This window comes from Lepidothrix coronata, unplaced genomic scaffold (genome assembly GCF_001604755.1).
Source record: "Lepidothrix coronata isolate B3197 unplaced genomic scaffold, Lepidothrix_coronata-1.0 Scaffold15, whole genome shotgun sequence".
NCBI lineage: Eukaryota > Metazoa > Chordata > Aves > Passeriformes > Pipridae > Lepidothrix > Lepidothrix coronata.
This window is the reverse complement of record NW_016690195.1, coordinates 1,495,321-1,513,761: the sequence shown is the minus strand read 5'-3', so window position 1 is coordinate 1,513,761 and position 18,441 is coordinate 1,495,321. Positions and strand designations below refer to the sequence as shown.

The following is an 18,441-nucleotide window of genomic DNA, read 5'->3' as shown; positions in this document are numbered from 1 at the left end:
AAAGAGCTCCTACTTCAAGACAGGTCCACAGACAGACACCCACAGCAGAAACCTGCGTCTGTCATATGACCTCAACAAGCTGGGTAAGCTTTCCTTCTCACATAACTTCATCTGTCATACAGCTTCTCACACATCAGAAGGGAACTAAGCTGAGGAAAATGTTGCAAGCTAGCCATAGCTACTAAGAAGCTATGACAGCAAAACACATGAACATTATTTAACAGTATTTAAAGGAAAAAAGAAAACAAAGGAAAAGTGGTCTGCACAGTGTCAGAGTACTCATTGGGATTTCTTTAATATGTATTCAGTTTCATGCATTAGACATGGCTTTCTATTAAAAAAACCCACAAAACTAAGGTGTTTGCAACAAATGCAAGCTATTAAGGAACTGATCAAGGGTCTAAGGCATTAGAAATGAGATCAAAATGCAGTGGAGGAAAAAAATTAAAACTTCAAATGACCTTGGAAAAAACCAAAATGGCCTACAGATATATATGTATGTATGCATACATATTTTTTTTTACAGAGGATAAATTGGTTTCTTTATATGCAAAACAAAAACCTGTATTTACCAATTTTCTGAACCACCAATACTTTTCAGAAGTCTTTCAGAAATACTCACATTTTATTTTTGCAGTGTCGTAAGAGAAGTTATTCCCCATATCTGGATGACTGATATTTGAATTATTCATGTAACTGGTATTTTTTTTGTAAGGATAGACTCTGATAATTACTTTTTAAAGTTTGCACTCTTCATCGGGATGCTTCTAAGCTTACAAAAATATGTGATATATTTGCTGGCATACTGCATAGTATTTGCAGCCTTTGAGCATTTTTGCATTCTACTTTACTAATAGTAAAGATAATACATTACTTTTATCTACCAAGATGATAACTGAGCCACACAGTCCCTGACAACCCGCGAGAGCGAGTCCTTTATACCCAGGGAAATGGAAGCAGAGAGGTGTAGTGACCGAACTTGCACAGCCATTTGATGAGTTAGCAGCAGAGCAAGTGTTAAAATACAGAGGCTTTTAATATACTGTCAGTAAACAAAGACAAGTGTGATATTAACATTGTTATGCAACCAGAAGGGATCTTTCCGTGTGAAAGTGTGTGTTGGCTAGGGAATGGCTGTCGTCAGCATTTTCTCCCACCAAATTCTTAATGATTGCAGCACTATTTCTGGCAAAAAATACCTATTTAGTCCTGGGAACAAAAATAGAAAAGCACTGACACTTTCGTACAAATCAATAACAGCCACTCAGAGGCCAAACTGAGCTACTATATTAATAATTACAGAAATGTGACATATATGTGTTCATATCTAAAGTCTATGCCTGAATTTTTCTTAATATCACTTACCATTCCAAATACAATTTATACTATGAAGTAAGAATTTCAGCCTTTTGATTTGCAGTAACTTCTGATATATGTGGATTCTGCCTAGTATTCTGCCTTATAAAAATACATGAAAAGTTACTTAGTCTTACAAATATAATCTAAAAATAAACAACTATTTTTTTCTCTCTCAGCATTGAATGTTTGATACAGAAAGAATGTTTGATATACTACACTGGCTTTGAGTTACTAATGTTTCTGAGATTCATACAGTTTCAAAATCCACACAGTGAACTGAAGAAATCATGCCACCACAACAAAAAGCCAAACATTTTACTAGCTGAAAAAACTCAGAATAATGCATTTTTGATATAGATATGTGATTGTCCAGCCATTTAAAACTTTCTACAAATCACCTGTGCCTTGACATCTTCCTTTTAAATAATCCTTTCAAGAACTAAAGCCCTTTCATAAAGATCCCAGTATTTTCAGGCACCCTAGGTAAAAGTGTTACAGACTTAAATTTCTATATTTTACTTAACCTATTTAGCATATTTTTAATTTCATTCATCTTCCCAAATTAATCATTATACATTTCCTAGTAGGCATGAATAAACAATAATCATTCAGTTCATTGAGCAGAAATAGTGACCTACTAATTCAAATACTTCAGATAATCCATTGATTTCTCACCAGACAGACTTCTCTCACATTTGCCAGGTTTTTGCGTTCCAATGCATTAGGTTCATTTTAGCATGAACCTAATTAAGCATTCTAGCTGTACTTTAAGGGAAAAAAAGCAGCTAGAAATTGCCAACAAGAGCTCTGTCCTTACTGGATTTCAGGCAATTTATACAGGACAGAGAACATAAGGGCCACCTAAGATAAAATTTTCAACTTCCTTGTTATGACATGGTCCTCTACCTGCTTGAAATACCAACGAATAGTAGACTAAGTGTGACTGAGTACTTACGAAACTTTCCAACTCTTTAATTATTTCCCTGTAAGAACAATAGTTTCAAAGAACAAAATACCAGTGTTCCAGAAACACAAGAGATTTTTTCCAAACTGGAGTGCTTTCATGTCCTATATTTCTCTCCATACGCACATACTCTTACGCAACACATCGACACTTCCTGCAGAATGAAACAACGCTGGATTCTCTTCTCAGCTCTGAACGTGGGACTAACACTGAATTTGTACTGGAATTACAAGACCAGTGAACTGTGTGACCTGCAGACCTAGTCCATGAAAAACACTGCCCCAAACCCCCTCACTGTTTAATTCTCTTTTGCAAATTTGTCCACCAGACAACTAAATGGAGCAATTGGGTGCTAGACAGTGATGAAAAGCACTTGCCTGCTTTTGCAGGCCTAATGTACACTCATGACATGGCTGAAATGCAGTCACCACCTGTACCATGGGCAAACATCCCTGCTGTTGCAGGGATCAGCAAAATTTTATGTGACAAGTGTACGTTCAGTTATGGATAAGGTATTCAGTTTTCAGATGCCTTTGTAACAGGTTATGGGGCCTACTATTATCAGAAATTTCATAACTTATGAGATGATACATTAAATTCCACTTACCTACCTGTTCTGTGGCTATAAGAAAAGTCAAATTTGAGGATTCTGAGTGAGAAAAAAATTAATAACCTTTTCAGCTCCTCTAAGTAGCTCCTTCCATTAAAGTATGCTCCTCATAATAAGAGCATATGTGAGACTACTGTTTCACTGTTACTGAAAAATTACATGACATAGTCACTGGGTTACATCTCACAAGACAGCATCAAATTTGTATCTGGGATATCACAGTTACTTCCAAACACTGATAGATGTTGCTGAAATTAAATTTCATTATATTGACTATAAAAAGACCTCTCTAGGAGGCGGTAAAAAAAAACCCAAAACCCAACAAAAAACCCCCCCACATCCTGATTTCATCTTTAATCATGGAAAATGTTACTATGTTTTGCAAACACCGTGAAAATAATTATAATAATTTAATAAATTTGAATTAAATTTATGGGTTATTTTAGTAATGACCAAGTACCCATCTTGAATGTGTGAACACAGGTACTTTAGCTGTAATCATTATTCAATGGTGTACACAAGACAGCTTTCAAAGACTGCGCTATTCATCTACTGCAGCCCGTACTATCTCCTTGTATAGGTATGCTACATATATTACATAATTACACACACATATAGCAATCATTTTGCAGCTATCCAGACATAAGAGCTATACCTCTATGCACAACTATGGGTCTGCAGATCACATTTTATTGAACTAACATGAAACTGTTGAATTGCTGAGAATGGGAGAAGTGGGTGGACAGAGAAACAGAAGTAAACTTTTTGTGATTATCTTTATCACCTTGCTTGCTCACAGCTACATCATACAAAATTTAAACCATATATTCTATTATCTTACTCTGTGGTTAAGGAGATTTATAAATAACTACAATTTGAGACTTAAGAACAGAAACCCTGGATTTTCACAGACAGATACCATATAAATAGTAGTTTTGCTTTTTTCCCATGCTTCATTTTTGGCAAGGTCTCAGCAGCCATTAACTAATAAACTGAACTCAAGATCGATGTTTTAAATCATTTTACAGCTGTGATTACAAACTGCTTTCATCTAGTACATAGGGTTGCTTTCTAGCAGTTCTCAAGGGAGTGACTGCTGAGACCATGCTAGACTTGAAAAGAATTAATTCAAAATTACCACCTGAATAGCATGATTTTAAGATGAAATCTCTTTCAATTTTAAGGACTATGCATATGTGCATATTATCAATGCAGGATCTCAGTTTTCTGACAATTTAAAACACGTGTAGCTAGAGCCTTGGCAAATAATAAATATGAGGCTTACAAGAATCATTGCCTCTTTACCTAGAATAGGTTTGTAGCATAGGTAGTCTTATATGTCCTAGAACTATAATCAGTGTGGTATTCCTGGTTTAAAACAGTGACACAAATAACGAATGAAAAAATACTCAGTCAGAAAGTAGGTGAAATTAGAAGAAAGGAATTGAAGTGAAAGAGGAACCCAGAAGAATTAGAAAGGAGAAGAATCACAGGCACTCTATTCTTAGTGCAATGAACTAAAGTCATATTTGCCATACTCCAACACATTATACAGCTGTAAAGAAAGAAATTGTGAAAGAAAGGATCAACTGAAGCTTCTCTGAGAACGAGATCTTACCTTTCACACTTCTATCTATCTAACCTTTTCTAATCACTGTAACTAGTGGCTTCATAATCAGAGCGCTTTTTTTTTGTGACACAAAATATGTATTAGCTTCTACAGACCCCTGAATCTTCCACCACAAAGCCAACTCTGACAAATGTGGCACAAGAGAACTCTACAGGCATGAAGTTGCAGAAGGGTACACAGAGAACAAGCCTGCGTGGCACTGCAGTGTGACATGACTCTCCTTTCTTTCTTTAATTAAGGGAAATCTGTGTGGTTTACTGCAGCAGGCAGAGCAACCATTTAATTAATTTCATACTATACAAGGCTTTCAGTCCTTGACATTCATTATAGGAGTCACATTTTTTTAATGTAAATATCAAATATTTCAGATATGTTACACCTGCCATTTTATCTCCAGAGTACAACAAACACATAAACATATTAAGACACAGGTGTGCTGGTTTTGGCTGGGGTAGAGTTAATTTTCTTCACAGTGGCTGGTATGGGGCCACATTTTGGATTTGTGCTGAACACAGGGTTGGTAATATAGAAATGTTTTTGTTATTGCTGAGCAGTGCTTACACAGAGCGAAGGCCTTTTCTGCTTTTTATACTGCCACACTGGCAAGGAAGTTGGGAGTGCCTGGGAGGTTGAGAGAAGACACAGCCAGGACAGGTGACCCAAACTGACCAAGGGGATATCCCATACCATGTGACATCATGCTCAGCATATATAGAGGGGGGAGGTTTGGAGTGATGGGGTTTGTCCTCCCAAGTTTTTCAGCTTTTACCCTTCTGATGTTCTTCTCACGCTACTGGTGGGGGAGTGAGTGAGGGCTGCATGGGGGCTGGCTGGGGTTAAACCACAGCAACAGGCTAGCCTTCATTCCAGCAGTTTCAGGCACAATGCATCTTAAAAATAAACCCAATAGACCCTCTGATAGGTGTAAGTAACTTCACTTAAAAAAACAGAAATCTTTTTCCAATCATTTTTTTAACAATTGACAATTAATGCAACCAAATTCAATACTCTCTTCTTTAAAAGACTGCTTCTAAATCAAAAGAGAAAATGCTTAGTCAATGTTCTCTCTTGAGAGAATTAGTACCATCACCTTTCTTTTCATAATATTAAACTCTGTGCTGCAAAATTGTTTAATAGAGAAGTCAAATATCTACTTAATCTCAGAAAATCCTCAGCACTTAGGCTAAACTTATTAGATAAACTAATTGAGTAAAGTAAGTGGTAATTAACAGAAATTAAATCTACAAATGAACTTTTAATTTTTCCAGAAATGTGTGTTGTACTAAGCAACTGAAAATAGATCTTGATATTTACTTCAGTCTAAATGTGGAAGGAGTTGAGATGCACAGAAACCCCTATTTTGCTTTTATGATGTTATTTATCATTTATAATTTCATTTTGTTATTCCTCACACACACACAAAAGCACACCAAAAAACAAAACTGACATCTATGGCCTTCCTAGATTTTGAACAATAACGTTTTCCTTTAGTAGACAATTCTAGTGTGATCCTTACTACAGAAAAGATAATACTCAAGGTGAAGAACAAAGGCCAAAAACCAAAAAGGTCTCCCAGCAAGGAGACTGGGACACTAATTTTCAAAATCCAGGTACAAAGCCACTTCTGCAAATCATATGCCTACTTTTTATAAATCAGTAATTAAGAAAAACTAATCTAGAATCTGTTTATGCAAATACCTGTGTTTCAATGTCAAATATTCGAAATTACAAAAGCTTCTCTAGTGAATTACAGTTTGTGCTTTGCAGGCACAGGTAGAATTAACCTCAAGAAGAAAAAATTATATCATTCATTATATTGATACAGTAGAATAGATGACAAATACAGTTAAAAGAAGAATATGCTTGATACAGTCATTTAATTATACGGGCATATATATTTCCCTACATATTAGGCATAAATGAAGGAAATGCATAAATGATTTGTAAAAATAAATGGATAAATGGTAAAAATGAAGAATATTCATAAATAAAATAGAAATCTTTGAAATGAATCTATTGTTTTACTACCAATGATAACACATCAACCCACTAATATTCAGCAAACAGATTTTCTGGTTTTAGCCCTTTTTATCAAAATAGGCCTTTATCCCAAAACAGCATTTAACTCTAACACTAATGGACAATACTGTAATCTTAGTTTCAGCAGACAACATCCTGAAGTACTTCGTGATAATCTGGAAATAAACCTCAATGCAAAGGAAAAGAGAACTTGCATAGTGTATTTCAGAAGGATCAATAAATGTTTCAGATGGACAGTAATTTTCTTTACTACTTTACCACTAGCAGACAGTACTATATGAATAAATAGACTAGAAATTTCCAGAAAACCATATCATCCTGATTAGTGATAACAAAGTTTCAGTTTAGACTCTTAAATGGCCAGAAAATATTCCTAAACTTAAATAGTTTCTTGAAGTCCAGAAACAGAAGCACGAAGAAATGCACTTTCTATGGGTGATTTTGAAAACAATGAATTTTAACTTTTCATGCACAAATCTTGACTTCCATACATGCCAGACTTTAAGCAATGCAAACAGACTGACTGAAATCAGGGATTAATCACAGTGAAGTCTGACAAAATTATGGACTAAGTATCAAGGCAATTGGCAGATATCCTACTGAAAGCAGCTCTCATTTATCTCATTTTAAAAAACGTATTATATGAAACTATTAGAGCCCCAAAGACAGCACTAAATGAAAATGAGAAGAAAAATAAACATGTATTTCAAAGTTATACATTTGATTATTTTTAATTCAAAAATTTGTAATTTCTTTAGAGTTGAAAGTTGTTCCACAGTATTTGCACAGCTGATGTGTGAAGGCATGTTACTGAGAGGTTGCAAATGCAGGAAGGCTAGTTTCAATTAAGTGATCATACCTGTTACTGTCTTTGTTTTGACAGGACTGCTGGCATACTCAGAGGCTTGATTTGATTGCTGCCTTGCCAAAGGTGCACTTCCAACTGATGCTTCATCCTCTTTTTTTCGAGTTACTGACACACCAAGCGGAACAGCTCCTACAGATTGCTAGAAAAAGAAGTACCTTGTGAACCACTGAAAACCAAAACATTAATATTGGATTATGACACTGTCATGAGAAGCATGTCAAACTACGTATTTTGAAATGTACAGAAGACAACTTGAAACACTGATTGGAGCACAAGTATTCTGAAAACCAATTATGAAACGCTACATTCGGACTTGCACCTCTAATTCTTAATTTCAGTCCTGTTAGTCTGAAGAAAAAAATCTATGATAACAAAAAACTGAAATATAACTAACTTAAAATACTATGGTTATTAGCCAGCCTAAATGCACATGAATAAACCTGGCTGATCACCAAAGTAAAATAATTATCTGAATGTTTAATGGAAATTGAAAAATTTTAGCCAGATATGAAGATCCAAAGAAATTTATAACTTTCATTAAGCTTCAAAATAAAATGGTCTTTGATATTTATACATTACTGTGCTTGTTTCTCACATTTTAAGTATAAAATTTAACTGACAACAACTGATTTTGAACTGTATTGTTCTTCATGCATATCTGCTCAAAATGTGACACTTACACAAAACCAAAGGCATTAAAACCTACTTTGAAGGACTGGATCATTATTTTAAGATTAGAAAAGAGCAATGTGTATTAATCCATGTGAGTTATAGAACTCGATGTCCACAAATTAATACAGTCTATTGGCTTTGTTTTAACTTTTTTTTATTAATGAAAGCTACAAAAGACAAAATTATTCAAAAAATTTGATCCTCAATGTTGCTGTCCACTTAGCTCTTGATATTTTGCTGTAGCATCAGCTGCTACGTAAATTGCAGATGCATCACAGTTGACAAAAGCAGAATATTTATACCATTGATTTTGCAGAGAGTTATCATTTAAGGATGACAAAAGTTTTTTCTAAAGATCAGACATTAGGATTACACGCATCTTAATTTTTGTGTAATTTAATTTTGTTCTTATTGGAGTGAAAATATAATCCATATAACTGCGTAATGAGAAACCTCACACATTGCATTAGGAATCTCTGTGGGAAACAAATTCGTGTGAGGCAGGCAATGTGCTTGTAAATTTTCTCCAATAGAAAACAGATCCTGAATCAAGCAGTGTGCAACATGTGCACACATACAAAACCCCAAAACAAACAGAAAAATCATTTAATTGAAGGAGAATTACTTCCAAACGCCTTCATCATTTTCCACTATAAAAGTAAATTAAAATAAGAAAGACAATTTAATCCTATTCCAGTGAAAACAATCAACTTATATATACAGTGGTATGCAAAGTTAATAGAAAAAGACTAATGTCAATGACAAACAGAACTCTCATCTCTCCTCCTCCTCCCTCTGAATGTACAGTCATTAATTTTGTCTCCAAAAGCACAAAAAAGTTGTTCTGGAACATAGTAACATGCCACTTTGGTGTCCTCTAGCTATAACAACATCAAAAATCCCCATCAGCTTTGAGAAGACAAGCTATGCCCCACAGAAATACTTCCCACATGCATACAGGGAGATGATCTGAAGTTTTCTAAACATTCATCAGACACTTTACATCACTTATTTTCACTAATTTTCAAAATCTATCCATTAATCTGATATAACTTTTCACAAGGCAAAGCCATTTGCAGCTTTCCCATGATGGCAACTGTTGAGCCATCATTTGGCAATTCTGGATGTAACATTGCAAGAACACTGACTTGCCAAAATGAAGCAAGGATTTTTGAAGAATGAATGCAGACAATACAGGACAGTTCAAAAGACAATAGGATAGAAATACTGTCTGAAGAAGCAGTTATCTATTTCTGAACCACTAAAGAAACGAATCAGCAAAATATAATAAGTTACACTACTAGTCATGGAGTCAAAAACATCAAGGCTATCACAGCCAGACAAAGCTGGAAAAAATTATGACCAAATATTGAGTGCTTGAGTGCTGATCTGGACAATGAAACAGCTGTTTTATCTTTGCTCACTGAAATCAAGGCTGATGCTGCTGATGACACCCAGTACAATCTTGTCAGGTTTTTGGCAAAAGATTTCTGGTTAAAAGAATGCAGAAGATGAAAGATCAGCGTTGAACTAGATGGAAAAGGATCATCAAGATTTGGGTTTTAGCCACAAATTGATGAGGAAATTGTTGCTTGGGAAATAGCAGATGACAAGAGCCCCACAGCTGTAGGAGAAGCTGAATCTGATGGGAAAGGAGATATTGCAGGCAAGTGTTATCATAAGAATTTCATCACAAGAATCCAAAAAGCTAGCTATAAAGTAGTATGTAGTAAATCTTAAACACATCTACTTGGGATTAAGCTTTATGGTTACTAATTGGTAGCGTTCTAAAGAAGATAAAGAGCACGTAACAAAGTTCTGGAACTACAGCAACATTTATATGATGTTATTTTGTTGACACAAAGTCAAAATCAGATTCTGTTCTAGAATACTGATCACAGTTTTATCAATGGAATAAGGTTCTGTGGCTATTATATACAGAATACGAAATTAATTACAATTCACAGAATTCAGAATAAAAAAATTTACTACTTCTTAAGTACAATTATTACAATTAAGTTTTTAAGCAGAGCCTGAAAAACTACAGAAAAGCTTTTCTGAATTTAATTTTTATTGGCACAAACAATCTAAGACATTACACACCATGTGAAGTATGTGTACACAAAACACGCACATACATATATGCTATTTATGCATGCAAATGGATCAACAGATACTAATTTTGTTTTTTACTTCATACTGTCTGGTCAAGATGACTTTGGAAATGATAAAGATCTAAAATCAGAGAAAGGCTCAGAGCAATACTAGCTACAAACCAACCTGCCAGAAATACTAAGATCCAAGTATTTCCTGGATTTATGTGGAGATATGCCAACTAACCAAACCTAAAATATCCTGTAAAGAGGGCTAGTGGAAACTTGCCCTACGTGAACTAATATTTTATTTTTCTTGGGATTTTTAGTAATTAAATATTTTATTTCTGAATTATAATTTCCCACAAGTGTGAGGTTGAAGAGACTGCAGGCCAATCTGGGAACACAAGAAATGTGTTTTTACAGAAAATTGGGCCAACAGAGCAGACGAGTAACTTTCATTTGAGGGATGCCTATGCAGTCACCTCCTTGATAACAAACCAAAGGCAAAAGAATATTCCAAGATAAGAAATTAACTATTACTATCAGAAAAAAAAAAAAGGAAGCACTGGCTTGTGAAATGTAGAATTCCAAAGAATCAGTCCAGACGTGGGTCGCTATTTGGAATGGTACCAAACCCAGCTATCCCATATGGTGGATGCTGCATGCACACAGATGGATGTGTACATGTGCAGGAGCTTGTACCAGCAAGCAGAAAGAAAAACTACTGAAGTCTTTGGAGTGGGGACAGATGGTAGTTTCACTCAAGATATGGTGTTTATTGAACATCTAAGATCACTGTCATGCAATCAGTATCTCCCTCAGAGAAGAATATTTACCTGTGTTGCAAGACTGTCCAAGCTGTGCCAGAATGAGCTGCAACAGCAAGGAGAATCTACCTTGCCCATCTTACAAGTTCTAGTATCTTGAAATCAAAAAACTGCAGAGTTACATTTCATTGGTTTGATTTCTGAGATTAATAATATACTTAAACTGCTTCAGAGAGTTCAAACAAAACTAGGCATTAGGCCTAGTTCCCAATTAAAATTAATTAATTGAAATTAATTGCTAAATAAAAAGACTAGGCATGTCTAACCCCTGGGGTTCACAAAAGCACCTTCTTTCCTGGCAGGTGAACTTGCTAATTCAGATGAAATTCTGTGACTGCTTCAGGTAGGAATTTCAGGTATGGTTGGAAAAGTGCTCTGCTGGGATAAAAGACCAATCTCTGATTAGCTGTAATGTTTCCAAACTTATGCGACGAACTGGTGTCAGCCAAGAACCCCCTCATTTTCACCAACTGATGAAAGCATTCCAACAGCAGTTTCAAGGGGCCTCTGAAAGTAGAACATATAAGGTTTGAGTCCCACGTAGCTCTAGTTTCCTAAGCAAGCAGTAACTTCATTCCTGTATCCTTTAGAAACATGATTGCCTTCCGTGGGGTAAGAGGTGACAGATTCTGAATAGGGATAAACACAGTGCTCCTGACCTGCAAGTAATATCAGAAATCAAAACAAAACCATAATTTGAGAAGTCTTTGCACACCAAGAAGATAATTATGTCTACTGTAGATACATGCTTGTTTTATCAAAGCCTTTCCAGATATTTATCAAGGTAAAAGAGAAACTAGGCAACACAGGTCTGCCCTTAACAGCCAACTTTGCTGCAACAGGGAAAAATCTTAAGTTTGGGTACTGAAACTTATTCTTATATTGAGTCATTCATTCATTATCAGAATCATTTGGCTCTTAAAGAACCAAAGATATGCAATATACCGAAAGTCATCCTAAGACAGAACATTTTGAAGGACTTTTTCTGCTAGAGTCTACTGACCAAGCCATAATGATAAAATTACTTCACTTCAGTCAAAAATTCCAGAGAGACCTCTGGTGCAGACTTCTGAATGAAAAGGTGCCCAAAGTACACCATCAAGACAGATAATACCCATAGCTCACATTGAACTTTCCATAAAGAAGCAAAAAGATTTTGTAACAAGGTAAAATTCCCAAGATAAGGGTAGTGAAAAGAGAAAATGAACAGAGAAAAAGAAGAATAGAAGGAAAATAATTAAATTGAACTGTTAATGACAAATTCTGTAATCTACCTACACAGCTGAGGAAAAATTCTTCGTTTTGAATTCAGATGCAGAGTCTTCCATGGCAGAGACGTTTATGGAAAGAGAAATTTGGATTCTGGATTAATTTAGGTGTGTTACATTCCAGTGCTATAAAGCACAATGAATCTGGAAGAGGTGCAATGTATTTTTCTTAGTTTCTGTATTTTTCTGTTCTTGTATACAACTAAGGATGTTCACCCTGAACTGCTGGGCTTAGATTTCCTCTTTTACTGAAATACTCACTAGGTTAGGTAATAACACGTGCATGCATATGGAACAGCCAAAAAAATGACAGAAGTATGCAGCCATACACATTTATATTATACATCTATGTGTAAACAGACATTTTTGATAGCTTAGTCTTCCCTGAAATTACTCATTTTATCTCATAGAAATGAGTAGTGAAAGAAAAGTATTGACAAGCCATGAAGGCTTTACAGTAATGTGCATTTGAGAAAGATAACGTGTTCATTTATAAATTCACTGCAAACAGCATCACACATACCTGACTGTCTCACATCAAAGTATAGCTCAGGCTTCTTTACCAAGGAAAACAGACTCTTCAAATTTTTATCTGTGCAAAGCTAAGTATGGGATTTTACAAGGGAGTAAATACATGAAAAACATCATTGGTTAACAAATATAAAAAGCCACATCTGAAAAAGTCTTCAAAAATACTCAAATATCAAAAAATATCTAAAAGTTACTAGAAACAAGGCCTTGCTGCCACAGGACACACCTGAAGAAAAAATCTTCAAAAAATAGTCAAAATAAAACATTAAATTACTGGAAACTAGGCCTTAAAATTGGCTTTGTGTTGCTTTTTAATTGGAAGGCAATGTTAGGCTGTAAACCACATACATAAAAGAAGTCACACTCCATAGTGATATCTTTCCCAAATTCTGTTGTAACTAATCTTTCACAAGGCATTAAAAAAATGCCTTATGGCATTCAGATACCCAAGGTGTTCGGTCTGCATACCTTTTCAACAGGGCATTCAGACCAAAGAAACACAAGGGGTTTAAGCAGACATTACAGATATGGTGAGTTACAGAACTGGTGCACAGACTACAACATCACATTGGCTGCTGCTACACATAAAGCTCATTATACAAAAACAATCCTTATAAACTAAGTATTCTTAAAAAATTAACACCAATTTTGGCTGACACGTTTAAAAACAAAACCAACTCAAACTTCTGTGTCAGTTTACACTCTGCTTAAAATCTAGCATAGGTTCATCAGTTCACCAAGCCGGACAGGGATGTCTTTTGATTTTGCTGCTGCAACTTCATGGATTATTATCAGTTACTGAATAAAGGGTGGTAGCAAACATATTTCATAGAAGTTTAACAAATTCAGGGAATCAGAAATGTAATATTTAACATCGATAATGTAAAATATGTGATTTCAATGTAGGATGTATGGATGGGAGTGCAATGATTCTAGCTTATACTAATTTTCCTTTGAGCAGTCACATGGACAGTATATAAGCATAATAATTACATTTTTATCAGATTTCTTATTAATGTATTTGTTCTTAAGATGTAGGCCTTAAGAGCAAAACATTCACATTCAAAAAATTTATCCTGTGTTCAACATAATATTTCTTATATATATTGACATCTTTAAACCTTTCTTAGTGTTTCTATTTCATAATTATAACACAACAAATGTCAGTACAAAAAAATATATACCATGGAATAACCTCCTTTAGAATAGTTTTCACCTATTCTTCAGGTTTTGAACTAAAGGAGAGTAAAATCCTAAAGTATATTTTTTAATCCATTCTTGTCATATTAAATACTAGAAAGTTGAAAATCAATCCATTGACCATTATTACTATCAGATGACAGCTTAATAATAAGATGGCATGACAAATTCACTCTTTTTTAACATATACATTAAGCCATTGGATGGGGCTTTGAGCAACCTGGTCTAGAGGAAGGTGTCCCTGTCCATGACAGGGGTGTTGGAATTAGATGATTTTTAAGGTCCTTTCCAACCCAAACCATTCTATGACTCTGTGATTTTAGCAAGTTCTGGTTGTTGAGGTTTTTCTTTCAAACGAAGAATTTGGTGTATCTTGATAGGCATGATGCTCAGAAGGGGTTGAATTAAAACATCTCTAAGATGTCTTACAAGCCAAAAACTGAGGATTTTGAAAATATTTTTAAACTACAGTACTTTGATTTATAAAGTTTATTCCTTGATCTGTCCCAAGACTCAAGTTATTTCAGCTCATTATTATTAAAAATAAACAGTAATTCCTACCAGTTTAACATATAGTGTGTTTTGGGTGTTCTGGGGGATTCAGATTTTTGGGTTATTTTTAATCCATCAGCTTGCAAAGGTTGGTGTTGCTTACTGCACACTGTACACACAGTACAGTGGTCCAAACAGGAAAGGTGTACCAGTAGTGTCTTTTCTTAAACAAAGCAGCATGTAATACTTCCTACACTTATTATCTGGAAAGACCATCAGCTGATGATGAGGTGAAAAGATTGTCATGATATCAAATATCGTTTCCTTACTTCATCCTGTCCCTATTACCAATCCGTGGCTTGTTGTTTTTTTTCTAACTTTTCTGACACTAAACAACTGTATTTTCTTCTCCTTGCACATTATTCAGAGCTGTTAGGTATGAAATCAACATAAAACACTTCAGAAAAATGTGTATAAATCATGTAAGTATTACACAATCTTTATTAAATTCTTGTGCTTGCTTGAGTTTAGAAATGAAAAAGAGCCAGCTAAAATATTTCATTATCTATAGGAATACACGTTGATATTAAGTTAGGAAAATTATGAACTTCTTTTCCAATTGGAAAAGGCTGAGGTACTGAATACCTTCACCTCAGTCTTTACCGGCAAGACCAACCTTGAATCCGAGCTACCAGAGACTGGGCAAAAGGCTGGAGCAAGGAAGGCTCACCCTAAGGGGAAGGGGATCAGATCAGGGAATACTAGACAAACTAGACATATGTAAGTCCACGGGACGTACCCATGAGTGCAGAGAGAGCTGGCAGATGTCATCACAAGATCACTTTTGATGTTCTTTGAACAATCACGGCAACTGGGAAAGCTGGCTTAGGACTGTAAGAGAGCAAATGTCACTTCCACTTTCAAGATGGGCAAGAAGAATGCCCAGAGAACTACATGCCAGTCAGTCTCACCTGAAGGTGAGGAACAACTAATCTTGGAAACAACTTCTAGGCATATGAATGAGAAGGTGGTGGCTGGGAGTAGTGAGTATAGTTTCCAGACCACAAACTCCAGTAAACAGCAATGTACCCCATAGGTTAAAAATCTCATGTGCCAATATATGCTGGAAAGCAGCTCTGCAGAAAAGGTCCTAGTGGACACCAGGTTGAACAAGAGGCAGCAAAGTGCCCTTGCTGCAAAGAAGGTGAACGCTATCCTGGGTTGCATTACACAAAGTACTGTCAGAGGAAGTGGTCACTTCTCAGTACTGGGTCTAATTCTGAACTCCAGTACATGAGAGACATGGGCATACTGGAGAGAGTCCAGCAAAGGGCCACAAAGATGATTAAGGTACTAGAGGATCTTACATATGAGCAAAGGCTGAGGGAGCTGGGATTGTTCAGTCTTGAAAGAAGAAAGTTCACAGGGGACCTTCTCAATGTATAATAATACCTCAAGGAAAGGTGCAAAGAAGTTGGAGCCAGGCTCTTCTCAGTGGTGCCCAGTGAAAGGAGCAGAGGAAATGGACATAGACAGAAACGCAGAGGCTTCCCTCTGAATGAAAAGGAAATCTGTTTTTACGGTGAGGGTGCCTGAGCACTGGAATAGGCTCTTTATTCAGCAAGACCTTGTACAACTTACTCTAATAACTGATAGGATTTTGCAGACTTCACACTAAGTAGTTAGCCCCAAGTTCAGATCAAAGAGAGATGCTAATTCTATTTCTGGCTAATATAAACATAAGCAGCACTGGCTTTGCCATATAGCCTTTTAAAGAAAACATGCTGCACATTACACCATACAGTACGCAAACAGACAGCAGAACTTCTTACTACAAACTGTTTCAGTAGTAGAGTGGTGAACCTCACTGGGCTGCATGTATCCCCAACACCCCAGCACAGCAGTCATTAATTGTTCTGTTCCCGCTGAAAAACTCTCTAATTATGAGACAAAGATCTAAAGATTCTTACAATTGTCATTTAATAACTGACCACTTATAACTGAGAGAGAACATCAAGCCATAGAGACCACTAGTTTTATCAACTATGACAAATTTAAGCTCTAGAAAATTCTGTCAAACAACAGTTATAAATAAGTTTAGTATCAGGCAAAACCCGTGTTCTTCTCAAGTCAGGAATATGAGGTATGAAAATTAGCGTTAAAAATACACCAAGAAAACATTGCGCCACACAGACCCACACCCTTTGCTTCTTCTATCTTTTTCAAGCATTTTGTACGCAAACATGTAGTTTGATATGATATACAGAATCTGCTACAGAGCTCACTTCTGCCAAGTTATGAACTGTATGGTTCATCTCCTATTAAATGGTGTTTAATTAGAGTGGTGACTTTATAACCAGTTATATAATTATTTGATAGACAATCCCAAATTTTAAAATACGATGTGTTATTCAGACTCAGAAGGCTTATGAGGTCTCAGTAGTTAAAATTAGTTGCAAAATAATGATCCCAAACAGTGACCACAAAACCACCTTTGTTCTTTAAACCAAGAATGAAAAATTTATGAAATTAAAATTTTAATACGCAAACTTAACATTTCAAATAATTCAAAATAAGATCAACAGTATGCGCAATAAGCTACACAGAAGATGGTAAAAAACAATAAATATTTGGAAAAAGAATGCACTACTGGCATATATGGAAGTGAACGCTTCCCCACTCCCACTCCTTTCCCTCTAAAAATACATACCTGCTGAATGTGTCTACTAGCTCGTTTCTGAGGTTGGTAGATAAGCCAAGTATACAGGACTGGATCAACATTAATTGCTAATCCTTGTACACTGGACAAGAGAACTGCACCTACACACCATAAAAAAGAGAAAAAAATGTCAACTATCTGCTTAAGAATCTCCTTATATGTACTCAGTTTTCTTACACATAAATCATCTTTCATGCAGACTTTTGTTTGGCTTGGATTTACATACATGATCATTTTAAATTCTAACCAAGAGTAATAATTAAAGTATAAAATTCAATAACTTCTTCCAAGTGAGAAACTTACCAGCACCGCCGGTGTTATGGACACACAAAAAAAGTAGCAAATTGCATTTTGATTTTGCTTATTAAAATTTATTTGCCAAGAGAAGTGCTTGTTTTCACAAAGTTGTTTGTGTAACTGAATAAACACAACACCTTTCCTCAAATTCTCAGCCAATATTTACACTGCAAGAAATGAGTCAGTAAGACCCTTGACAGAAAGAAAAGAATATAATGCATAACTTCCCACAACCTCAACAAAAAAATGCTCATGGTCTAGGACAGTGGGCTTTTTTAACAAAGACAGGCCTCCTTTAGGTTAATGTTCTGCCCAAAGCTGCTTAAGACAAACATTTTTCACGTAAACGTGGGCACGAATATTCTTTAGAAGATGAGCTAGGCAAAATAAGGCAAATTTTTTAACTCTGATAAGATTGTCAACCTCAGTACTGTGAGCTCTTAGGATTTTATCCTAAGTTTTACAGTATACCTTATTTTCTTTAAATCTCACTTTTGAATTCTTAGTATTACAAGACAGGGTTACCATACCTTCATTGCTTAAAAGGAAACTTCTAGTTTTCATATGGTTGTGAAGAAAAACTTACATGGAAAATGTTAAGGCTCAAAATAGGAGAATAACTATCTCAGTACCCAGAAATGTTAGCATATACACTGAGCCATGCACACTAAAACCCAATTTATATATCACTATTTCCATTAAACCTGCATTAAAAATCTGATGATGCATTGGTGAGGTATATTAATATAATACAAAGTATCTATTATATTGAAAAAGTGTGGCAAGTAGAAGTAGTAGTAGTATGGCCAGTCTTCGAGAGCGAAGATTTGGGAAAGGTCATTAACCCTTCGAGCCTGCGCAGTGGATT

At 35.5% G+C, this 18,441-nt stretch overlaps 1 protein-coding gene across 5 annotated transcripts in view; it reads right to left on the bottom strand.

Annotated features, from left to right (window-relative positions):
* The window catches only part of VPS13B (vacuolar protein sorting 13 homolog B), a 429,201-nt gene that overhangs the window by 224,537 nt on the left and 186,223 nt on the right, over window positions 1–18,441 (bottom strand). For all 5 annotated transcript variants that reach the window (XM_017806398.1, XM_017806401.1, XM_017806402.1 and 2 more), the window contains exons 20-21: window positions 17,268–17,377; window positions 7,463–7,610 (exon numbers count right to left, since the gene is read on the bottom strand). In XM_017806398.1, the coding sequence (XP_017661887.1) occupies window positions 7,463–7,610; window positions 17,268–17,377 (258 nt within the window). The remainder of the gene's footprint in view (window positions 1–7,462; window positions 7,611–17,267; window positions 17,378–18,441) is intronic.